Raw genomic sequence first — 25,278 nt, 5'->3', positions numbered from 1 at the left:
ATTAATCATGCGAACCATGTCACCCAAGAGTAGAAAACAAAAGTGTCTTTGTTCAAAAATAACTTAAAATTTGAATTCAAAACATATCTTAACCTGTCATCTTTAAACACTGGTCAAGTCTGGAAAGGAACCACTTCTGTTTATTCATGAGCTACTATTGGATGCTGTCATTCTGAGGTTGTGTGTTTAATAGCCCAGATAGTGATGAATTTTAAGTATTCCTGCAGTAGGAGCTTTCTGTTTTGTGAGAAAATCTTTTACCTGTATGTTGAATAGGAAGTAGTTGCCTAGTTAAATTCTCATTTAAAAAAAAAAGACACTAATTTGTTTGTTTCCTCTGACCAGTATTTATATATGACACTTGGTTCAAGGACTCCTTTGTGTTATCACTATTTATTTTAGTACACAATCCCAGATTTTTAATTTGCACAGAATGGGAGCTCTGCCCAGTTTAATTTCAAGTGTGGTCCTTTTTACCCCTCAAAAGATGTCACCACGACTGGCATGAGTACTCTCTTGCTTTCTTTTTTTCTTTGTTGATGTTTACCGTTGTCTGGAATAGTATGTTTATGATTTATTGCTTAGAAAATGGATTTTTTATAAATTGGTAATAAATTGATAATAAGATTGATGCTTTTTTTTCTCCCCATCATCATTTTAAGATGCAACCTTAAAAAAAAAAATGTAACCTAGATCTTTGGAGCCATGGAGCTTTTAAGAATTGAATTTGGTATCCAAGAGCAGTATGACCTAGGAAATTATGCAAAAATTATCAATGCCTGTAGCTCACCCCATTCTAATTAAATTAGGAGGGTGTGAATTAGGCATTGGTGGATTTAAACTCTTTGGGTAAATCTGATTCACAGGACGAGAGTCACTCACCTAGGAGAGAGGATAAGGTTGTGGTCATACTTGGAAAATATATATAAAATCTTTTCTTAAATGGCTAGCATTTTGCCCCAAATAAATGCCCCAATAAGGGATGAGTTTTGTTTTGTTTTGTTTTGTTTAATGTGGCCTGATCTTTAAGTGTGACCTGTGTCAGTTTCAGTGGACAGTTGGAAAGTCTCTCAAACCAATTTTTGTAATATATTGAATTGAAGATTTAAGTCTTGACTTAAATGTAAGTCATTATTTTGCTTGAACCCAGTTTCTTTAAGGGTTAAACAATTAACCTGAAATTAGAACAAACACACACGCATCTTTGCCTATGTCATATTGATAGTAAAAAAAATAAAACTGGTCATTTATTAGGCCACTTGGCATTCTTGAAGTCGAGAATAATCCACCTTTGGATATTTGCGATAAATAATCCAATAAGCAATACTTACAGAGTGATGTTACACTTAGATATGCTTTACATTTACACTGGCCTTCTCTTGTGACTGTAAATCTCATATGTTTCAGTTGTGCTGTATTTCTTACTGATCTTTGTAGTGTGAGCCCTAAGGTAATAAAGTGAATGCAAATATACGCAGTAATTTTTATTCTAATGAGTCTTAATTTATTATACAAAATCAAAGGTTGTAATTAAATATTTATAGTAGAAGAACACTTTCTTATGTGTACCGTATGTAAAGATGAAAACATCTAGCATAACAATTAGCTGTGCTGATATATGAGCTGGCATGGATTCTGTCACATTCAGCAAAGAAAGTACCATTTAACTATACAGTTCAACTCTACGCATTAGGAAGGTGACTTCTATTAGATGTTAAAGCATTTATTTGCCTCATGGCACACTGAAACTCTACAAAATTTAATTACATTTAGACGAAGATCATCTAACTACTGTTGCTGGACAGGAAATCTTTATTTAATTGTTCCTTTCTACCTGTATTAATTCCTTCACCTCATCTTTAAGACTTTCCTCAAATGCTTGTTTTATTTTTTAGCTTTTTAAAATAGTCAGTGTCAGAACAAAAGTGCAGTTTAAGTAATTGAGTAATCAGGCATACTTCTCCCCTTCTCACCTGCTTGATTCTAAATTGCAAGGCCTGCCATGTCAAGTTTTAGACCATCAGAGCAACACACTGGCTTTAAGTATCAAACTGACTTCATTTTGATTCCCGAAACTTTCTCATTGCCACTTTGCATTTTTCTTCATTAAAGCATCCATTAGTTGGTGAGTTTTTCAGCTCCTTCTCCATCTTTTCTTTCCCTTGTAGCTGTGAGCACGCCAGTAGATTGCATCATTAGGTTGGGCCCTGTGAGCTGTTTTGCTCTTTTCCAAGTGTCTGATTCAGCAGGCCATAGAACGCTGCTTGCCAGGAAATCGCCATTGCTTCTAGGCTGACGCTTGCCTACTTGTTTTGAACGTCGGAGAGATGAGACTTTGTTTGCCAGAACCACAGTTGATAAAAATAAAATGGTACAGATAAGAAAAAGCACTGCGATTATAATTAAGCAAACTAGCATGGCCATTTTGTTGTTGTTTTCCTCACAAGCATCTTTTTTGAAAATTTTACTGTGATTTTTGCTTGTGTTTTCAATGCTCTGGGCTGTTGGAGAACTCTTCCTGACAACAGAAGATATATAAAGCTCCAGTTCAGTTTTAGGAGTTAAAGACATCATGTGAGATGATGTTGCTATTTCAGGCATGTTTGTAGAATTACCTTTTTTATCTACTTCAGAAGTTGTAGGGTTTGTGTTAATGTTTTCATTTTGGCTTCTGCCTGTCTTATTTTGAATATCTGGATCCCAGACAACAGTATTATTAGTCCACAGATGTGTGTAGTTTGCTTTTGTTCCGGGAGACAAAGAAAAAACTGTTGTCATCAGAAAGGCAAGGTGCAGGTAATTTCCTGTGTGTTCCATGTCCGTGAGTGTACTGGTAATCTGTTGGGATAGCAATATAATTTGTTAACTTGTGAGAGAACAATGGTTCCTAGTTTGGGTAATTGTAGTAAAAGATGGACAGCTGATATGTTACAAATAAGCTACAAACTCATGCCTGACATTTGCTATCCTGCTTGAGTTCCTTCTGAACTGATTTTTTTTTCTATTAAGCTACATTATAAAGAAACAATTTAACTTACATTATTCTTTTAAATGCTAAAAGATAGCATTACGAATAACTACTAATCATTGTAAACTGAATACCATGGCTTTATGGTTTTCTTCCCCTAGAGCGTTCTGGACTTTAGTTTTGAGTCAGATGCTTCTGCTTTTACTTTGATTCCTCCTTTTTTAGTTCCTGACCATTTAAGGAAACTCTTTGCAGAAAATCCCCACCCGCTAACAAATGTGTCACCAATCGTTATAGTAACGAAGAAATGTGACATTTTGCTTCATGTATGAAAAGAAAATGCAAAAAAAATTTTTTTGGAGGAATAGTCAGGACAGGGGAACTACGGTAGCACCAAAAGAAAACAGACTTCAGATAGGAATTCAAGGTGTTCTTTTTTCTTCTTTAGTATTTATCTTGAAGCTTAGAATAAAGCTGGTACTTAGAAATATATTCTCAATATTGTGAAGGTTGTTTTATGGTTGTGGGTCTCTCTTTTCACCTCTCTATTCCCTGACTTACTGTGGTTTTCTGCAAGCAAAAGCATGCTCCTTTTCTCAACCTAAATGTCTGTCATGGCAAGGAAAAAGAGGCAGATTTCTTTTGAATAATCTCAAAAGTCCAACAAAAGTGATATACTTTTCGAGGGGAAGGTATGGCTCAGTGGTATCTATCAAATAAATAAATAACACCCCCCCTCCCTAAAAGAACCAAACAAACAAAAAGAATGACTGAGTTTTTTCATCATTATTTTCTATGAATATTTTGACATAATTTTTAAAAATAAATTACACAATCAGACAGAAAGAAAAACAGCATCAGGATCATGGGGATTTAGGCTAAAATGGGACTTCAAGGCATATCTCAAGTCTCAGTATATAAATGAAGGAATTGAATTTCAGTGTTGGCTCTGAGGTCCCTAAAAGCCAGTCCACAAAGGAAACAAGCCTGTTCCTAATTTTCATTATCCGCTGTATGATTGAAGATTTAGTTTAAATACAATGGGTATGTCTGTTCCAGGTACTGGTAGACCAGCAAGAAAGTTTTATCACCATTATAGGATTCTCTCTTGTAATATTCGTTTGTGCTACTTTTGTAAGAGTATTTTATTGTTAGCATTTATTTGAATAAGGAAGTAGAAACAGAAGCTAGATTATTCTCCTGAGAGTTTCTGAATAAAACTGCCTGTTTAAGAACTTTATTTATGTCACAGAAAGTTCTTCTCAGAGTTGAATGTGGGGCCTTTTTTTTAATGCAGAGTTTGATTCTGTAGGTCTAGGAGGGATTTGAGTTTCTGCATTTCTAACCCACTCCCAGGTGACACAGATGCTACTGCTAGTCATGTTTCTTTGAGTTTCAAGGTTATTTTTAAGAAATAGTTGTTATATTGTCATTGGATAATATTTGTATACTACTGGTGTACTGAAATTGAGAATAACAAATGTGGTATGTTGTTATACAAATAAAAGTAGCATATAATAAACAATGCTAACTGGAAACAAACCTGTGAAGTAATATTTCATATTGATAACAGGGAGGAAAAAGACCTTTATTTTGTGTTTGAGAAATAGGATTATTTTTTAAAGATTATTTTTTAGATTATGACCTTTAATGATAGTTAAAGAGACTGTACACTGACGTCTACGTAATAGTGTTTAGCTTCAGTTTTTAAGTTGAATGACATAAACCTTTGGATACTTTATGATTCTTTCACAAAGAGAAATACTTTAAATTGGGTTAGCAAGTAATTTCGATCCTTTTATACTAGACTGGACTTCTGCATTAGATGCTAAAACAATTTAAAGCGGGTTATTCTTGTCACATTAGTTCATTAACAATGTGGTATGCATCATAGTGTTCGTACACATTTTAACAGTGCTTACCACGGGATAGATAATAGGCCCGCTGTTGATTGTCTTCAGCCAGATGTACTGTCATCCCCAAATAAACAAACTGTTAACAAAATGAGACTTTCTCTTACCCTTACAAATGCCTAAAAATAGAGAGCTGTCTCTACATCCCTAATTTATGCCATGGAGGCCAGGTTAAGTTATCAAAAGTTTTCTTTATCTCTGGTCATTTTCAGTAAAATTGTAATGCTTAAGCATTGGTAATGAGAAATTTATTTTTTAAACTTTTTAAAATGACAAATGAAACTTTACAATTCACTGTACAATCTAAACTCGAATCGTTCTTAATCCTAATTTAAAACAGTGTTAAAATCTTTCCGTTTCCTTCCTGAGTTTTACTTATTAGGATGGAAAAAAACAGCATACAATTTCAATTACTAGTGCTACTTTGTTAGTAAGATTCTTAAGTCCTGTTTGAAAGCACTTCCTCAAACACTAATCTGTACAAAGTTAAGTGAAAAAGCAGAAGAAAAGCCATACATATATGTGACCTACCTTACAAAATGGTTGTTCAAAATCTTATTATAACCTGATTTTAATAAGCCACTTCTTTTCTTGTCTTGAAGCACAGCTTCCAAGTAATTTAAAGCAGGATAGACTTGGAGAGTATGAACTTAAAAGTAAATCTGCAGTAAAAAAAAGGATATGTACAGCTAGCTTTCCACTAACCACAGATGACACATTTCCTTTCCACTGCAACTAAAGCACATGTCACAGGGGAAAAAAAAACAAAAACTCCAACTTGTCTAGTTGGCCACTGGCATAACAGGAGGCTTTGTAGAACAAATCCCCGCCTCTAGGGCAGGGAGGGTTTTCTGCTTAATGCCTTTTGACCGTATGTCTATTCTGTATGCCTGCTGTACTTTTGAATGATATATTAGCATCATTCAAAAGAAGATAAAATGACATTTTCCCTGAGATTGAACATTAAAATCTTCTCTAAAAATTTTATTTGTGTACTGCAGACTGACTTGATAACATGAGTTTGGAGATCTGGGGTATTGATCAGATAATAGTAACAGGGATGTATATAACCAACATCTCAAAGTGTGGAATTGCAACAGTGGCTTGAGAAAATATCTAGTAAACATTATGGGACAGAAAATACTTTTGTGTGGTTTCATGTGTATACCCACACACTGTCCCTTCAGATGTCCTGTCATCACCTCACATTCAGTCTGTCTAAAATGGAGTTCATTTCTCCCCCAAATTGGCTGCCTCTCATGATCTCTCTGTTTTCGTTCATGACAGCAACATTCTTTGTAGTCTCAGAGAGCCTTGGCATGGCAAGTCCTTTTAATTAGAGTCTGTCCTTTCAGACCTTGATCATGTTGGTCCTTTCTTCATATTCTTGAATTAGTTTCTTCTTTCACTGTCACTTACTTACACTGTTACCCTAGTATTTTAGATCCTCTTTAGACCATACCTAGACTACCATAATACCTTTTTCACTAGCCCCAACTCTTTCACATACCTTGTAGACATCACTTTTTGTGATCATATCACCCCTTTCTTTAAAAAAAAAAAAAAGATTGAATAACTCCATAACACCTACAGCAGTGATTCAGAAATGTTAGTGCACATAAATATCAGATGATAAGGTTGTTTAAAACAATGAAAATTTCCAGGCCCCATCACACAAATTCATATGTAGTAGGTCTGGGCTGAGACCAGGACCGGGGAACTGCATTTTTATTGAGGTCCACAGTTGATTCTGATGCTGGTGCTCTGCAGAGCACACTCTGAGAAGTACCCAGCTCCTTGGAGAAAGCCTGAGCCCCTTGGTTGACAATTTTGGTCCCTTCACAAGTTAGCTATTCTCTATTTTTCTAGCTTTAGCTCTTAAAGCTTCTCTCCATGAATCCTCCATTCCAGCTAAACTAGCTGACTCTCACCTCAACATTTCTAGTTACCTATTTTTTTTCCATGAGGCCTGCCAATCCCTCCTCTTGTTGAGTTTGAAATTCCTCCTGCCCACTTCAACCAGTGTAGTTTTCACTGATTTTCCAGTTTCTGTTGATTTCTCCCTCATCTGAGCTTAACAAAAGTATTTTTTGCTACAGTTTCTTTGACAGGTGACTACATACTACTTCATATCTTTTCTTTGGTCTTGAAATATTTTTCTTTTATTTTAAAATCATTTAACTTGTCATATTTTTATCTTATTTTCTCCTAATAAGATTAAAAACTCTGAGGTAAGGATATTTATCTTAGCTTAGTATGTAGTACACCGGAGTCATCAAGTATAGAACACTGGGCCAAAGTTAATACAGGTTGTTTTGATTTTTAATTCTGATACTATGTTCTTCAGGGCTTTCTAATGGTCCTTATCTTGACTACTCAGATTGATTAGCATTCTTTTGAGTGTAAGCAACATATGACCTAATATAGCTTAATCAAAAAATGGAATTTATTGGCTCACACAACTGAATTAATTTGATCTCGGGAGTCTTTATCTAGAACTCAAATGAAATGGTCAGGGCCCTGTTTATCTCATCATTTCTCTGCTTCATTTCTTCAATTTTTAGGGAGGGTCTTCCTTCATATCTCAAGACCCAAGTTAACAACTCTCAGGAGTATGTGTTCCTATGTCTATAAACATGAGGAAAGGAAAGTTCTCAATTCCCAACAGTTTAAGCTGAAGTCTCTGCATTTGACCTCTTTGGCCTTGGTTGTCCTGATCTGAGTCATGTGATCATGGCTAAACCATTCTCTGGTCAAGGTGGGCTAAATGAATGACCTAAAGCCATTCATTCAGTTTATTCCAGGGCTCCAGGTAGGTCATTCCCATCCATTCTGTTCACACGGGAACTTTGGTGGGCCTGGAGGCCACCAACCAATGTCCATTTCCTTCTTCTTTGCTTCTCTATGGCAGGCAAGTTTATTGTGGTTGCTCAGAAGTTTTCGAACTGGAGATTTGTCTCTTCCACTTTAGTTCAGCCTTACTTCTCAGTGTCTTAAGAACAAGTGATTTAAAAAATGGCTGCAGACTTTGTATAATTGTTTTATATTGTAGTTGGCTTTCTCTAGAAAACTAACCAGAAAATAGAGGAATAAAATAGATTAGTAGAGTCTGTAATTCATTCAGAACTCTGTTAACAATGTCCTTTTTTTGTCGTCTTTCTTAGGTTCAAAACTGGTCAAATCAATGGTGATTTGCTGATATACCATGTCTTGCTGACTTTAAAGCCATATTATGCAAAGCCATATGAAATTGTAGTGGACCTTACCCATACTGGGCCTAGCAATCGCTTTAAAACAGACTTTCTCTCCAAGTGGTTTGTTGTTTTTCCTGGCTTTGCTTACGACAATGTCTGTGCAGTTTATATCTATAACTGTAACTCCTGGGTCAGGGAGTATACCAAGTACCATGAGCGGCTGCTGACTGGCCTCAAAGGCAGCAAAAGGCTCATTTTCATAGACTGTCCTGGGAAACTGGCTGAGCACATTGAGCATGAACAACAGAAACTACCTGCTGCCACGTTGGCTTTAGAAGAGGATCTGAAGGTATTCCACAATGCTCTCAAGCTAGCTCACAAAGACACCAAAGTTTCTATTAAAGTAAGTTTCACTCCCTGTTGGGTAAGTGATTTATTGCCTTTCTTGACTAACTAGACTATGTACCAGACTCCCTAGGTGTCCCTGTAGTAGTATATCAAATGTAAAGTTCAGATGGAGGAAAACCAAGCTTTCTATCTTCGTGGAGGTCCTGCAGAAGATTGGAGAGGTGTACACTTAATGATATTCCTGGTTGGATTGGAGGCAAGAGAGTGTTGTAGAATGGGCATTTACTATGGATCAGTCAAATGGCAGGAATATGTGGAGAGTGGAAATTACCTGTTGAGAGTTCTTCTGATTATTACATGCTTTTTGCAGAGTGGGAATGTGAAGCTTCAGGATAAAATCAGTAATTCTTCATAGGACTCTCAACCTTTTAAAAAAGTAAAAGGATTTTTTCTGATGTTTTCAGTCTCTTTTGAGAGTATTTATCTAAATAATTATTGAACCCATTTGAATATATAATGGTGGTAACTCTTCTTTAAATGTCAAACATAGTATTTTGTTTGGTTGGTTGGTTAGTTTTTGAAGTCTCTTAGAATTCTACATGATGAAATTTAATTCTTCTTCACTCTTCATCTCACCACCATTTTCCAGGTTGGTTCTACCGCTGTTCAAGTAACCTCAGCTGAGCGAACAAAAGTCCTGGGGCAATCAGTCTTTCTAAATGATATCTATTATGCTTCGGAAATTGAAGAGATCTGCCTAGTGGATGAGAACCAGTTCACCTTAACTATTGCAAACCAGGGCACACCACTCACCTTCATGCACCAGGAGTGCGAAGCCATTGTTCAGTCTATCATTCACATCCGGACACGCTGGGAGCTGTCACAACCTGACTCCATCCCCCAGCATACCAAGATTCGGCCAAAAGATGTCCCTGGGACCCTACTCAATATTGCATTACTTAATTTAGGCAGTTCAGACCCTAGTTTGCGGTAGGTTTTTAAAAAACTCGTTTCAATTTTGTTCAGTATTGTTGGTTTTACCATGAAACCACTTAATAAGCTTTTAAAGCAGCCTCTCCCTTAATGCTGTAAATTAGAAGGTATTCTATGTTAGTTAACCAGCATGACCTTATCAGGTTCACATGAACTGTAGAATTCTGAATATGGTGATTCACACTAAACCAATACATGTTCTTTCTCTAGGAAACTTGCATCTGAAGCATACGACACAACAGTTTTGGTGGAGTTTTTTTTTTTCAGGATGATTTTTGTTTTTGTTTTGGGTTTTGTTTTGTTTTGTTTTGTTTTTTTGGTATTTTTCCCAGAAAGTCTTCTTTAAAAAAGTCTACTTCTAAATTAAGTTTCTCCTCCTCTGGGTTCTCTAAATAATTTTTCCCATGTTCAAAAGTACATCACTATTAAGTTTCCTCACAGTCAGATCAGGTTATCATTGAAAAGGAGGGCTTAATGTTCAGTAACTCAATAACGTTGCATAGTTTCCACCTGTGTAACTAACAGAATTCTTGAAAGAATTCTTAAGACAAATAATAGATATCATTTGAACAGAGTATAATTGGTTCTGTTCAGACTTTTAATCTGAACATAAATGAGGAAAGAGCAGGACCTATGAAGTCAGTAGATTTGGGTTAAATCTAGATCCGCTGCTCTGTATGACTTTGGGCAAGGTACTGAAGTTCTTTGAGCTCCAGTTTCCTCATTTTTAAAATAAAGGTAACAGTGCTTTCCTTATACACCTACAGAGGTTGAATGAGTAATATGTGTGGTAGTGTAGCATAGCACCCAGCAGGTAGCTTCTGCTTAGCAAATACTACTTCCTCCCAACTCCCCCCACTGTTTCCTCTCTCTGCCAGCATCTCTTTGCACCACTTCCCTCTTCCCCCAGCTCTCTTTTTCATGTTAAGATAATTTTCTTGTCCCAGGTACCTTAAGACTGTCAAGATTTTTACAGATACAAATTTTTGGCTTCAGAAAATCTTCCCCAGGGTAAAATGATTGCCCAGGTTTTATAAGTGGGCTTTTTAGGATTCCAAATTCTTCCTTATTTTAAAGGGGGGAAAAACAAGATTTCTTTACCTGGATTGGCCTCATGGGGTCCATGAACTCCCAGAAACGATATGCAAAATTTTGTGTATGCTTAGCTTTCATTATCTCAGAGGAGTCTGTGATACCTACTCCCAGTTTGTGGGATCCCAGTTCTTTATAGCTGTTGAACTATACAGAGTGAAAGTCAGTGTCAAAATAGTATCACTCAGAATTCCTAGGAGTTAGTGAGAGATATATAAACTTAGAAACAGTAATATTAACATTTTCATTTTAGGAAAATGGAGCTATACGTCTGCCTTTAATTTCTAATGCAAAATTCCTCATTGAAGAATGCTAGCAATCTTCTAGTAATTATTAACTTGAATGAACCTATATTCTTCTCTTACGAAATAAAGCCAGCTAATAGCTTCCGCTTTTTTGCTGAAGCATGTCATCCCAAAGAAAAAACCTAGAGGCAGACTGACATTTCAGTAGCTTTTCCCCCTTGTATTGTTGCATAAAAACATTAGCATGATGAAAACTCAGAGGTACTGAAAACCTGAAATTTACTGCAAACCATTTCTTTTGCTGGATAGGAAAGAAAAATCAAAATCTAAAGTCTGAGTTTTTTTAACTGTCTCCTAAATTGTTAAGCATATTTTTTAGACATTTATAAGGGAGTTTGGAATTCTAATGGAACCTAGATATATTATGGATTGTTCTTTTTTAACTCAATGCTTATGTATAATAGAAGTTCATAGAAGGGAAAACGTGGTGGAGGGGGCACTTAATTACATTTAAAAAATTGTTTGACCTCTAGTTTATAGTATAACTTGTAGGACACTGAAAAAGAAATTCATTAAATGTTGATGAAAGACTTTAACATTCTGATTCAATGAGGGCTGTCTCATTTCTTGTGACCCCTGTTATAACTGCATCTAGTGGTGGGGGGGAGCCACAATTTAAGTTGTGGCTTCACTGAAAATATGATATGCCTTATTCTGACTTCCTTTATATTGATTCATCTTAGGATCATAAACTTCTCATATTTTATATCCCAGTGAAATGTATTTAGAAAGGCCTTATATTTACCTGTCTTAGGAGCCTCTCAGTTCTCTTCTGGTTGTGTCAGGAATTTCCTTTACAAAAAAAAAAAAAAAAATCCTAAATGATCAAGGGGTGTTTTGGGCTTACCATAGAATCACATCTTATCTCTAATTGATCATAAAATTTAAAAATAGTTGATTATGCTTGGTGATAGAATCATAAGTTATATGTTATGAAGAAGTTTTGGAATTTTAAGAAAAATGTTTTAAGACAACTTTATTTGTGTTTTCTCCTAGGTCAGCTGCCTATAATCTTCTGTGTGCCTTAACTTGTACCTTTAATTTAAAAATCGAGGGCCAGTTACTAGAGACATCAGGTTTATGTATCCCTGCCAACAACACCCTCTTTATTGTCTCTATTAGTAAGACGCTGGCAGCCAATGAGCCACACCTCACCTTAGAATTTTTGGAAGAGTGTATTTCTGGGTTTAGCAAATCCAGTAAGTAATGGCAATTTTCTTTATTTACTAACAATGATGCTAAGAAGATTCAAAGATGACCCTTTCATTTCAGAATTTGCCAGTGAAATTTTTAATATAGTTCTACTTTTTTACCTCTTTTCTTTTTTCATCTGTCTGAAGAAACTTTCTGGTAGACCACATTGAGAAATCCACCAAAATTCTGGCAATAAAAGCAAGGTGGCAAGGTTTTGATACCTTCCATGTCTGTTGACCACTTACAAAGCATTTTTTTATACTATGTTTCATATTAATTAGTTTCAACATATCTCTTCTTAGCAGGTTATTCCAAATGAGTAAAGTATCCACGTTGTCTCCTCAATTTTAGGGAAATCGTTATTTTCTCTTCCTCAGGTTAACTTTGAACTGTGATTTTATTGTTCATGTACAGTTCATGGATAATGAGTGGTATATAATACAGGGTCCAGAGTCAACTCCTGACTTGGCTTTAGTAAGTCTCATAAATTTAATATCCACTCTTTACATCTGTCCACCATCAGTCAGACCCTATAATAGTATAAAGTTGCTCTTCTTCCAACTTATTTCCTGACGTTTTCTTCCCTTCCCTCTCTTTCCATAATACATTAGACTTTCTTTTTCTGCAAACACATTTCTTGATTTTTCTGTATTAAGTAATTGAAAGCTTTGACAATTTATTGAGATTAGATTACTGTATATTTTCACAGTAAGAGATGTAGGAATAAAACCCTAAAAAGAAAATATATAAGACTGACAAAATAAGAAAAGTATAGTTGTATTGAGAAATATTAATAAAAAAGATTCGAGTGAATGAACAAGCATATCGTGTCCCTGGATGAGCAGTTCTTCTCAGATTATTATAAATTCAATGCAGTCTCTTCAAAAAAGCTGTGAGATTTGAGGATTAAGAGTGAGGTAAAACTTTAAATGATTATCTATTTCACTTGAAAGTACAATAGCTAAGAAAATATTGAAAGAAAAAAAAAACTAAGGGACTAGATTTATCAGACATCTGAGCACACAACAGTACAATGATTAAAACAGGTGTTCAAAAGCCAACAATCAGATCTCTTTAAGAGAAATAGATTGATAAAGAAGTATCACAAACTAATGGGGGGGAAATTAAATCATTTAAGAAATGAGGCTGGGAAATGAATTAAGTTGTTGACCACAAGATGCCAAAATAAGTCCTCACTGTATTTAAGAATTGAATATAAAAACTAGAACCATTTAAAAAAAAAAAAAGAGAAAGAAGAAGACTAATACTTAATTGCTTTTTTGGTGACTAAGGGCTTTTGAAGCAAAAAAGTGATACAAACAGAGGAAATGGTAAACGGATTTGACCACATAAAACTTCAAACATCTCTACTTTAAAAAAAAAAACTAAAAGATAAATAAAAACCTAAGAAATATGCTTGCAAAAAGAATGATATCTTTAATTATGAAGAGTTCTTAACCGATTAGTAAGAAAAATGAATCAACAGTAACATGTGGGTCGTGCTAAAATATGTATATATATATTTTACATACTCCTTTTACAATTAGAATAAAACAAGAAAAATTTTAACTAGGAGAGAAATTATTGTTACCATCTATGCTAATAGTGTATTTCCCCCCTCAGGTATTGAATTGAAACATCTTTGTTTGGAATACATGACTCCATGGCTGTCGAATCTAGTACGCTTTTGTAAGCACAATGATGATGCCAAACGACAAAGGGTTACCGCGATTCTTGATAAACTGATAACAATGACCATAAACGAGAAACAGATGTATCCATCTATTCAAGCAAAAATATGGGGGAGCCTTGGGCAGGTATTGAATTTGCTCAGATCTTTATCTAGTACAGCCTTGGTGCAGGTATTTATCTGATGCCCAGTTTGTGCAAAGCACTGGGCTAGGGATATAGCTATATAGAAAAGACAGTCCCCTCTTTCTGAAAGCATGCAGTCACCCACCGAATTCTTGATCTGGTTCAAAATTGTAGATGTGTGATGCATGTCTCAGAGCCAGAGAAAAACTAATTACTTTCACACTCTTCTCTATGGCATGCATAATTATGGTTGTCCCAGACTTCTTTATGTGCAGACCCACAGGTGCTGTCGGCCAACTGCACTAGGCCATTTTTTATGTAAGGGACTTGAGTATCTGCAGAATTTAGTATCCATGGGGATCCTGGAACTAACCTGCAAGGATACCAAGGGGCGGCTGCATGTAGAATTCAACTGTAAGAATCTTATTTTTTTTCTAGTGAATAGTGTGTTATGGTTGGTATATTCTAGTACTTTATATACCATAGGTGTCAGTAAATGTTAATGATGTTATTTGGGACATCTGTTCTAGCACAAGAACGCCAATATTAAAATAGTTAATGTAGCAATTTATTTTTTATCTGACAAGAGTCATTTTTTCAAGGTAATCACTTAAGGAAGCAATATCCTTATTCAAACAGTGCTGCAAATCCTCCAAATAATTTTAAATGACCTTGGAGCCAGTTCTATAGCTCTACAAAACATCTCAGTACTTGATGTCATTTCCTATAATTTAAAATAATTGTACTTTATATTGCTCATACATTACCGTCTAAGAAGAGAACAGGGGTGCTTTAAAAGTGAGTGAAAATAATATATGTAGAGATTTAAAATTTTTGAATTCCAGTCTCTTAATCTCTGAAGGAATTCAGTGACTATTCTCACCCTTTTCTGGATGTTTTATGATAAATTGTATCTACTGACAAATCTCTAAACAAAGCCTAGTATTATGGAGGCTGCAGGTAAAATAGAATTTTCATGTTGATTGGGCTGCTCCTTGAAGTTAAGAATTAAGTTGGTAGAATGGCTAAAACATAAGTTATTTTTCCCTCTTCTACTAGATTACAGACCTCCTTGATGTTGTACTGGACAGTTTCATCAAAACTAGTGCAACAGGTGGCTTGGGATCCATAAAAGCTGAGGTGATGGCAGATACTGCTGTAGCTTTGGCTTCTGGAAATGTGAAACTGGTTTCAAGCAAGGTAATCACTTTTCTTTTGCCTTCTGGACTGGCTTGAGGTCTCTGTTTTTATTATCCGGAGGTTTTTAGTTTTGTGACAAGTCATTTTAAAGTTAAACTGAATTTTTTTGTGTGGTAAAACTCTTTTTTAGCTCCCACATTTTAAAAAATTCTGCTTCTTTACAGGTTATTGGAAGGATGTGCAAAATAATTGACAAGACGTGCTTATCTCCAACGCCGACTTTAGAACAGCATCTTATGTGGGACGATATCGCCATTCTAGCACGCTACATGCTCATGCTGTCCTTCAACAACTCCCTTGATGTAGCAGCTCACCTCCCCTACCTCTTCCATGTTGTTACTTTCTTAGTAGCCACAGGGCCACTCTCCCTTAGAGCTTCCACGCATGGATTGGTCATTAATATCATTCACTCTCTGTGTACTTGTTCACAGCTTCATTTTAGTGGTAAGTTCCAGGAAAGCAGTTTGTGGTTCACCAGCTCCTTTCTCCGTTTTACACCACCTGATTGGCATAGATTACCGTATTATTTATTATGGTGCCGTAACACCAAGCCTATGGTAGTGACATGAACTATTAACAAAAAGGAAAAGAATGAATTACTTCCATTCTGTCTCGAGCCATAGCAAAAGATGTTCCGTGCATGTTTGTCACGTAGACTCTAGTAGCTACCATGCAAGCTAAAGACGCAGCACCAGTTGACAGTGTTGCGTTCTAGCACAGATTTGTAGATAAAAGGAGCGAAAGCAATGAGCATTAAGCTAATGTATCCAGAGGGTTGATTTAGGGAGCATTGTTACGTAATTTTGGTATGATATTCAAATTTTCTAAATTCGAAGTGAAATATGGCACTTTGGAATTTTAAAATTAGTATCTTTAAAGTCTTGCCCTGTTCCTTTTTTCTGTTACAGAAGAAACCAAGCAAGTTTTGAGACTCAGTCTGACAGAGTTCTCATTACCCAAATTTTACCTGCTGTTTGGCATTAGCAAAGTCAAGTCAGCTGCTGTCATTGCCTTTCGCTCCAGTTACCGGGACAGGTCATTCTCTCCTGGCTCCTATGAGAGGGAGACTTTTGCTTTGACATCCTTGGAAACAGTCACTGAAGCTTTGCTGGAGATCATGGAGGTACAGACGGGAAAATGATAAGACACTAAGGTCATTTTTAAAAATCTCCTGGAACTGTATAGAAGAAATACTGATTTTTCAGCTGTTTTGCATTTAATGCTTACATAAAGACACTCCGTGGAATGTGTTTATTGGTACTATATATGTCATGTATTTAATGCCATTGTAATAAACATTTTAAAATGTTTCTGTAAACACTTATATACATAAATATATTCAGAGTGTCCTTTTTTTAGGCATGTATGAGAGATATTCCAACATGCAAGTGGCTGGACCAGTGGACAGAACTAGCTCAAAGGTATGTCCCAAATAAATTTAAGTTGTAAAAGTATGGTATTGTTGAAAAGGTAGCTATTACTGCATAATCAATATTTTAATTTTTTTAATCTACGTATATATAAACAAAGATTTTCATAAGCACTTTGGATCTTTTAATCGCAGATTTGCATTCCAGTATAATCCATCCCTGCAACCAAGAGCTCTAGTTGTCTTTGGCTGTATTAGCAAACGAGTGTCTCATGGGCAGATAAAGCAGATTATCCGAATTCTTAGCAAGGTACCTCCCCCATCTCCTCCCAAATATTTTTGGTTCCCTAAAGCATATCTTGAATTTTCTAAGGGACATTTAAATTTAAATTTAATAAAATGTTTTGTGTGTTGCTTATTGAACCTTTAAAAAAATAGGTTTTGGTTATTTTCTTTATTATAGTTCTTTTTTTGTTTTGTTTTCTTTATTATAATTCTTTGAAGTGAGGAAACCTCTCTAGAGAAGATACCTTAAAAAGAAAATGAACATTTCTTTTGGTAGAAGGTACTCTTAATATTTTATTATAAAACTAGATGGTAAGACTAGCCTTACACAATATTACGTAACTTGCAATTACTATAATAATGCCTGATACTATATTAGGATATAGTATAGAAATATTTAAAAATAAGAACCCAAATGTGCATTGAGCTAACTACCAAAATCACCACAGCATTAGAAATAATTCTCACACTTATCAAATACAGAATTGTCCCTGGACTAATTCTGAGACTCAGTTTAGGAGTTAATGTTTTATTTCAATGAAAGTAAAATAAAGAATTCTCTTTCCCTAAAAGGCGCTTGAGAGTTGCTTAAAAGGACCTGATACTTACAACAGTCAAGTTCTGATAGAAGCTACAGTAATAGCACTAACCAAATTACAACCACTTCTTAATAAGGTAATTACTAGAAAATGAGTGCATTTGTTTTGGGTATCAGTGTTAAATGTTATTTTCTTTCAAATAGTAAGAAAATAAGATGAATTGAGAAGTTATAAAGAAAAAACTACAGTTAAAGTAGAACTTCTTGCTTTAAAAGTTAGTTGTTTGAAGTATTTACTTAAGAGGAAGATTGGGTATGGAGAGTATATTCTCAAATGCTTGTGTTTTGTCATCAGTGCTAATGGAAAGACAGGTGTATATTCCTAATTCTTTTATCCAGTAAGTACTAATTGAGTATCTGCTATGTGCCAAGTACTGTTCTAGGTGCTAGAGATGTATTACTGCCCTCATGGAGCTTTCATTCTGGGGTGAATGTGGGAGTTGGGGAGTGGCTAGATAGTAAACGAAGTGAGGAAAATTCATGATATGTCAGTTTGTGACCATTATTGTGGAGAAATGAAAAGCTGGGTAAAGTATCCCTGATAATCAAAAGAGTTTGGGTGCTAAACTAAAAGGAATACGATGATACAGCCACTGTTTTAGGATGGTCTGAGCTCATGTCAGCTTTGTGACCTCAAGCAGGTCATTTAACATGCCTAGATATCACGTTTTTAAAAGGAGTAAAATAGACTGTGTGGTGGTGTACTGTTATCTTCTAGCTCTAAGATTGTACTGTGTGAACTGAGCACAGAGACAGGACAGACTTGAGAGAGATTATGGAGAAGTAAGTACTCCTGGTAGTGTGTGTTCTGCAAATATGTTAATTGTAGATTGTACAAAATGGTTCTCTCATCTTCACCTTGTAAGTGTAAAGTGAGGCTCAGAAGGGTTCCATTACTTGTCCAAGGTCATATACTTAAAGACAGAGAACCATGATTCTAATCCAAGGCTGTCTGACTCCAAAGTCTGTGTTTTCTCATATACCACACTGCTAAATAAGGGTTCCCCAAAATAAATATTTTTAATTCAGACCAGCAAGAGATGACTTATACTAGTAAGGGTGAGAAGAAAGTTGAAGGGGTAGAGTTTAAGCTACAGTTAGAGACAGGTGGTATTTAGTGTAGAGAAAGGGAGAAAGCCTTGAGCAGTAGATATACAGCCGTAGAGTATGCTAGAATGCTGGAACAGTGGAGAGGTGGTGGGTAGGCCATTCTGGTTGTTACAGAGAAATTTTTCAGGAGAATAGTGAGAGGGAAGATTGTAAAGACTGGATAGAACTAATCTAACATTCAACATTCTTCACAAAGGGAGTTTGGAAATGTACCTGTATGTTTTCAAGCAGATGAGTAATCTTGGCAAAAGTCGGACTTAGAAGGATCATTATGGGGGTGGTGTACACAGGAGGATTGGAGGAGAGAGAAACTGGAGGTAGGAAGTGTCCACATTTAGAATAAAGAAGGTTGGCACAGCATAGTGTCATTAGCAATAAGCAGATACAAAAGAACCTACTTTGGAAGAATCAATAAAACTTAGTGACCAGATCTTAGAATCAAAAAATAGGGAGCAATCAAAGGAGATGACAAGGTTCTAAACCTGGCTAACAGTGTCTTTAGTTACACATATGGAATAGAGGAAGAGCTTACCTATGTATTTACCTTCTCCGAAAGAGAGAACACACGTAATTTGGGGGATAACATGATTTGTTTTATACTGCAGTGTGTTTTGACAAGACTGTTTGTGGTTCGTCATGCTAACCTGGCGTGTGTCTCCCTTGCCAGGACTCCCCTCTGCACAAAGCCCTCTTTTGGGTAGCTGTGGCCGTGCTGCAGCTCGATGAGGTCAACTTGTATTCAGCAGGCACCGCACTTCTGGAACAAAACCTGCACACCTTGGACAGTCTCCGGATATTCAATGACAAGGTAGACAAGCTTTCAGTTGGTATTTCTAAAGTATACAGATTTGAACTCCTCCTTCTTTTATTGTTGTTGTCCTTTAAAATCAGAAGAGGTCCATAACTTAAATATGAATTTCTGTAATGCAACTTATTGTGAGTATAGTTCCTTACCAGCTCATAAAAATTGTTTAAACTTGGCATATTTTCCATTAAAAAATAGCAATAAAACAGTACTTACCCAATATTAGTAAACAAAGTAAGGATAAAAATATTGAGTAGTAGTAACAGCTATCATGTGAGGCCCTGTGCTGTACTATGTACTGTATGTTCGTTATTTGTAAATTCATAACCCAAAGGTAAAGGTTAACATTCTCCACCCTCCATTTCACTTCATATATGAAGAAATAATTCAATAAAAGTCAGCTTATTTTTAGATTTTTGGCACTTAATGAAAAGTAGGTATAATTAGAAGCTGATAAGGAGGTTGGAGGGTCTAAAGGAAACTTTTGGATACTTAATTATACAAGTTTTTTGTTTGCTTAATCCCACTTTATTTTTATTTTTATTTTTATTTTGGGTGGGTAGTTAGGTTTATTTATTTATTTAAAAAATTTTTTTAATGAAGGTACTGGGGATGGAACCCAGGACCTTGTGCATTCTAAGGATGTGCTCTATCACTGAGCTATGCCCTGCCCCAAGCTTAATCCTACTTTAAAAGATACTACCACCACTCCTCTTAACACTTTTCAGCCTTGATTGAGGTTGGATTTTGTTTCACAGAGTATAGTGGAGGGAATGTAGCAGTAAGAAATTGTATTCCTTTTGTCTTTGGAGAAACAAATGGGAAGAGTCTAGGAGAAAAGAGAGGACTTTAAAATAGACATGTGTGTATAGCAAGAGATTTCAAGTGAAATTAACAGCTTATGGGTAGAAAGAAACAGAACCAGAGTGTGGTTTTGAGTGTAAAGATACCTGTCTAAGCATTGTTTGTTCAGTCTGCCAGAGACAGCGTAGACACAGAGCAGCTGGGGCTCTGGGAACTGTGGAAACAAAATTCTAGAGGTAGAAGCTACCTTGAAGTTTATCAGTCAGACCTCCATTTTACAAGATAGGAAAGAACAAAGAAATAAAGTAACTTGTTCGTGTTTGGGACTAGACCTTCTCTTTCCTAATCCCCATTGCCCTTTTCTGAGGCTGTCTTAGGGCAGTGGTGGTCAGATAGCTGGCTTTGGCCATTTGTGTGACTATAAGAATATTTGTAAATGAAGTGTTTATCTAGGGCTATCTGCCTTGGCATTTTCATTGCCAGAGTAGCCCATTAGCAGAAGCTAATGTTGACTCCAGTGCCCCAGGATACTAGGAATCAGAGCTAATAAAGCTTGTTAAAAGTCACCAGGATGAAAGATGAATAAGGTCTGAGAATCTGTGTTATAATCTGATGACTATAGTTGATAATGCTGTGGTGTATGAGTGAAATTTGCCGAGAGTAGAACTTAAATGTTCTCACCAAGAAAGAGCAAGGGGGTGTAAATATGTGAGGTGATGGATGTGTTTATTAACTTATTGGGGAATCCTTTCACCGTGTATATGTGTATCAAATCATCACATTGTATGCTTTAAATATCTTACAATTTTATTTGTGAATTATACTTCAGTAATGCTGAAAAATATATATAAATTAAACATATACTAGGTTAATATTTTATATAATATTTATATAATATGCATCAACTTGTTTAATATAAAGTGAACATCTTTCTAAGCATATATATTTATGTGGGTGTGTATATATATGTATATACACATACATACACACCCACATAAATATATGTGTGTATAATTCTTTCTCATGGCTGCAGAGTATTTTAAAGTATGTCTGAACCACAATTTATTCAACCATTTGCCCATTAATGAACATTTGATTTGTTTGTCATCTTTCCTATTATAAACAATGCTGATCTAAACATCTCTCTCCATTTGTTTTATATACTCATGCTTTTCTTTCTTTGAGACAGAAATCTAGACAGACCTGAACATGACCCTAGTACCTTCAGCTTTTGCTTTAAAAACTTTCTGTTCATAAGGAAATCACTGGGATTCTTTTTTCAAAAAATGCAAATTCCTGGGCCTTACCCACCTCCCATGATTCTGAGATGGAACCTAGTACTTTCCACCTTAAACAAGCATCATCAGTGACTTTAAAGCAGATATTCCTGGAACCACACTACTTGAGGAAACACTGTTAAAAATCTTAATTTAGTGGGCAAGTAACATAGCATTTTTGAGTTTCAATTTCCTTGTTTTCCCACACTGTAATTTAAAATCTATCAGGGCAAGTACTTTTTGTCTGTTTAGTTCACTGACATTTTCAGAGCCTAGAACCACGCCTGACACATCAAAAACTTTAAGTATTTGGAAAGTAAAAGGATGAATAAGTGAATGAATGAATCTGTAGAATGGAGCTAACACCTGCTGCATAGAATTGCTTTAAGATTTCAATACAATAACGCATCTAATGTTGGTGTATATAGCAGGCACTTGGTAAGTATGAATTCTCTTCGTTCTCTTGAATTTTCAGTCACCATAGTACATAAAGTGCCAGCTACAATTCAGTGGATGGTTTTGTTTAAAACAAGAATAGTTGTAATTTTTGAAAAAGTCAGTGGGATTTAAATTGACATTTATTTTGCATTATTTGACATTTAAGCTGTTTTATCTTCCATCATCTTAATATTTTATGCTTGACTGTCTTGCATTAGTTTATTTGTAGTACCTTAAATGTTCTATGGTTTTCTGTAGTCATCTGAAAATAATTTCTCTCAACCTGAAAGGATTACTTAAACTTGTCATAGCTGTTGGACACAATCAAAAACCAACGAGTGATCCTTTGAGGAAAGTTCCTGTGTGAACCCCATCAACCATCTTATGATTATTTTTAATAGAGTCCAGAGGAAGTATTTATGGCAATCCGGAATCCTCTAGAATGGCACTGCAAGCAAATGGATCATTTTGTTGGACTCAATTTCAACTCTAACTTTAACTTCGCACTGGTTGGACACCTCTTAAAAGGTAGAGGCCTTGTGTCAGAGTAGTTTTATGAAATGGTATCAAGAAGCCAGAAGTAACTAAAACAATTGATTGCTTGAAATAATTTGGCTCATATATCTTACTTTAAATGCAAACTGATCTCTTACTGAGTTATGTTTCATGCAGTATGTATTTTAATAGAGCCTAGTTTCCACATCAAATATCAGATTTCTTTTAAAAAGCAAAAGAGTTGTTGATTCTTATAAAAATGTTTAAGGACTGAACTTTCTAATAGCTGGTTTATTAGTTAATGCTACTTAAGTATCTTTTTAGTTATCAAAATAAGACATACTACAAGTCAATAAATGTTATTTGAGTAACTCAAGTAGAAGATGTTATGTTAGAGATTTGGTGACAGATTTTCTTAACTTGTATACTAATTTAATTGTTGATCAGTCCTATTATTACATACCATAGACCCCCACCTTTCTGGTACCCCATCCTCCCCCATCCACATTTCTGTATTACTTAGAGCAGTCGTCTCCAGCTATTGCTCAGAGCCAGCTTGTTCACTCTGACCAACTTTACTCCCTACTGCTGACCTCACTATGTGTAAGCTTTTGTTTATTAACATGGGACAGTCATGGCACAAGACTGCATTTAACAGGAGCGGCATATAGGGGTGAGTCAGAAGCAAAAGCAGTGTAAACTAAGGCCTGGGATAAGGAGCAGGCATGAATCAGTGGTTTTAAGCAGCACTAGATCTGGTCAAAGTCAGAGACTCAAGCTAGAACTTGAATCTACAGTTTTGTATCAATTTAAATGATTGTTAGGCTTGAGGGATCATGGAGGTTCCCCCAGTTTTTACCTGATATGTATACATACGCCCACTATATACATTTGATTTCACCACCTTATGAAATTTTTGCAAAAAAATATTGACAGTTTTAATCACGATAGTGAATAGGGATTGCTCAAAGATACTACACTTACTGCAGGATACCAAGAAGAGGGATTGCAGCTGGGCTGATAAAGTGCTTGCTTATTCTGTATTTCTAAAAGAATACCAGATATTTTCAGTGTATAAATCCCTTGTTTTAAATGGAGTAGCGTAAGTGATTAAAAGCTGTCTAAAGAACAAGCTTACCCTCTAATCAACTCGATTCTTTGCGCTCTGAGAGCATATACTCCCATATCATTAGGCTTTTTCTTTTAATTAAAAGAAATTTAGGTGATAGAACCCTATTTTCAAAGGATATCTTAAGGTGAACTATAATACATAGGCTTTTTTAAAAATCCCTGTGCTGCTTAGGGAATAGAAGATCTGAAACACCATCATCTCTCCTAATTTCCCTCTTGCTGAGGTACCTTAGAGTTACAGGGAACATTATTCTATTCTACACATTTTTGGTGCTTAATCATATGTAATTAATTAACTATTCACATGTATATATTTTACCTTCCAAAATGGCTATTCTTAGAAGGCAGGAGTTACTCCTTATGTACTTCATTTCCTTAGAGTTGCTAGTCACAGAATAAGAATTCAGCAAATACTTGCTGAAAGAATGAATTAACTTCTTGTTTGTTTTCATCTTTTGTAGGATACAGGCATCCTTCACCTGCGATTGTTGCAAGAACAGTCAGAATTTTGCATACACTACTAACTCTGGTTAATAAACATAGAAATTGTGACAAATTTGAGGTGAATACACAGAGCGTGGCTTACTTGGCAGGTAAAAACACAAAACAGACAAAATTAATCTTACCACATCTATATCTAAAGACCACCAAAAAGGTACAAACACCTATGGGTCCTGTAGCTGGCTGCTTGGTAGGATAGAAAGTTCACAGTCCAGTCCTATGGTATTAGTTAAAATTTGGAAAGTTCTGCCAAAACATTTTTCCTTATAAAAGAATTTGCGTTTAAATATGAAATATATTCCCTTAGTCACCTTTGGTTCAAGACACTATGTAGTTCCCTACTGTCTGTCAAAATCTGAACGTCTCAGCCTAGCACTCTGGGCTGTTAAACAGCCCTCCTGATTCTGTCCTCTTTCTCTAAATTTCATAGGCCTCATTTTTTATTAGCTCTCCAAATGGATGGGCTATTTTAAGCTAATCCATTTGCCATCTCCTAGAAGTGCCTTTCTGCCTCTTTCATATTCATTCTTGATGTCATTTGTTTTACCTAGACTGTCTGCCCGTCCCCATCATTCCATTATACCGTCTCTATTTGCTTTTGCCAGTACCTGTGTTTCTCCACTCAGCAACACTTAGCACTTACGCATATAACACAGTTTGTTAACATAGTTGTTGATGGAAAGTGCTGACTCCCAGTTTAGCAGACTTTAGTTTGTGGCAACTTTTTTGTTTGAATCATTTAACCTTGGGCAAGTCATTTAATATTTCAGAGTGTTTTTCCTTATCCAGGAAATGGGCCTCATAGTCCTGCTCTGCCTACCTTTAGTGTTTGTTGGGTTCAAATGTACATTAAAGCACTTGACAAATAGAACGTACTGTTTAAATCTCTTTGTACCTTTCATGTTTACATACAATCTTTCAAAACAGACTGTAAACCTAATATGATAAACAAGTCTGTCCTAAGTGTTTTATATCCTTAAACTTCATACTCTTCCAAGGCTCTTTACATGCACATTTAACAGCTGTTATTCTCTTTAGGAGCTTGTGAGAAGTGTATCCTCTTTTAAGTCACACTTATGATTTATTAAATGTTTTAATCTTCCTTCTTTTTCTTTTTTTAGCTTTACTCACAGTGTCTGAGGAGGTTCGAAGTCGCTGTAGCCTAAAACATAGAAAGTCTCTTCTTCTTACTGATATTTCAATGGAAAATGTTTCTATGGATACATATCCCATTCACCATGGCGACCCTAGCTATAGGTAAGCGGGCTTCTCCCCCCACAATTACATAATTACAATGAGGTTTCAATTTTCTGTGCTAATAAAGGCAAGAATCAGAGGAATCCAGGACGTAATATAGAGGGAAATCTAGGGATAATCTAGGAAGACTGTAAAGCAAAGCTCATTGTATAAACATACAGTATTTTATATGGGTTAATAGTAGGA

General features: G+C 35.7%; 2 protein-coding genes across 5 annotated transcripts in view; one reads left to right on the top strand and one right to left on the bottom strand.

Annotated features, from left to right (window-relative positions):
* Positions 1-25,278, top strand: part of NF1 (neurofibromin 1) — a 219,296-nt gene that overhangs the window by 171,067 nt on the left and 22,951 nt on the right. For 3 of the 4 annotated variants that reach the window (XR_012059675.1, XM_072938963.1, XM_072938962.1), the window contains 14 exons: positions 8,046-8,478; positions 9,073-9,413; positions 11,810-12,012; positions 13,631-13,824; positions 14,882-15,022; positions 15,187-15,466; positions 15,931-16,145; positions 16,382-16,443; positions 16,587-16,701; positions 17,250-17,351; positions 19,052-19,192; positions 22,110-22,236; positions 23,796-23,927; positions 24,957-25,092. Coding sequence is in view for 3 of the 4 variants with exons in the window: in XM_072938963.1 (XP_072795064.1) it covers positions 8,046-8,478; positions 9,073-9,413; positions 11,810-12,012; positions 13,631-13,824; positions 14,882-15,022; positions 15,187-15,466; positions 15,931-16,145; positions 16,382-16,443; positions 16,587-16,701; positions 17,250-17,351; positions 19,052-19,192; positions 22,110-22,236; positions 23,796-23,927; positions 24,957-25,092 (2,622 nt within the window). In the remaining variant the exon portion in view is untranslated. Of the gene's footprint in view, positions 1-8,045; positions 8,479-9,072; positions 9,414-11,809; positions 12,021-13,630; positions 13,825-14,881; positions 15,023-15,186; positions 15,467-15,930; positions 16,146-16,381; positions 16,444-16,586; positions 16,702-17,249; positions 17,352-19,051; positions 19,193-22,109; positions 22,237-23,795; positions 23,928-24,956; positions 25,093-25,278 lie in introns of those variants that run through there. The other variant, XM_072938964.1, reaches the window with a different exon arrangement.
* EVI2A (ecotropic viral integration site 2A) lies at positions 1,477-5,592 on the bottom strand. The gene is made up of 2 exons (XM_006211978.4): positions 5,413-5,592; positions 1,477-2,838 (listed from the first exon to the last, which is right to left on the bottom strand). Exon 2 carries the CDS (start codon positions 2,815-2,817, stop codon positions 2,119-2,121), a length of 699 nt encoding a protein of 232 aa, XP_006212040.1. The 5' UTR covers positions 2,818-2,838; positions 5,413-5,592; the 3' UTR covers positions 1,477-2,118.

Source organism: Vicugna pacos, chromosome 16 (genome assembly GCF_048564905.1).
Source record: "Vicugna pacos chromosome 16, VicPac4, whole genome shotgun sequence".
NCBI lineage: Eukaryota > Metazoa > Chordata > Mammalia > Artiodactyla > Camelidae > Vicugna > Vicugna pacos.
This window is presented reverse-complemented; position numbering and strand designations above follow the sequence as displayed.

Bases quoted from the DNA above. Each gene is read 5' to 3' on its own strand.
- EVI2A (XM_006211978.4), bottom strand. From the start codon at position 2,817: ATGGAACACACAGGAAATTACCTGCACCTTGCCTTTCTGATGACAACA.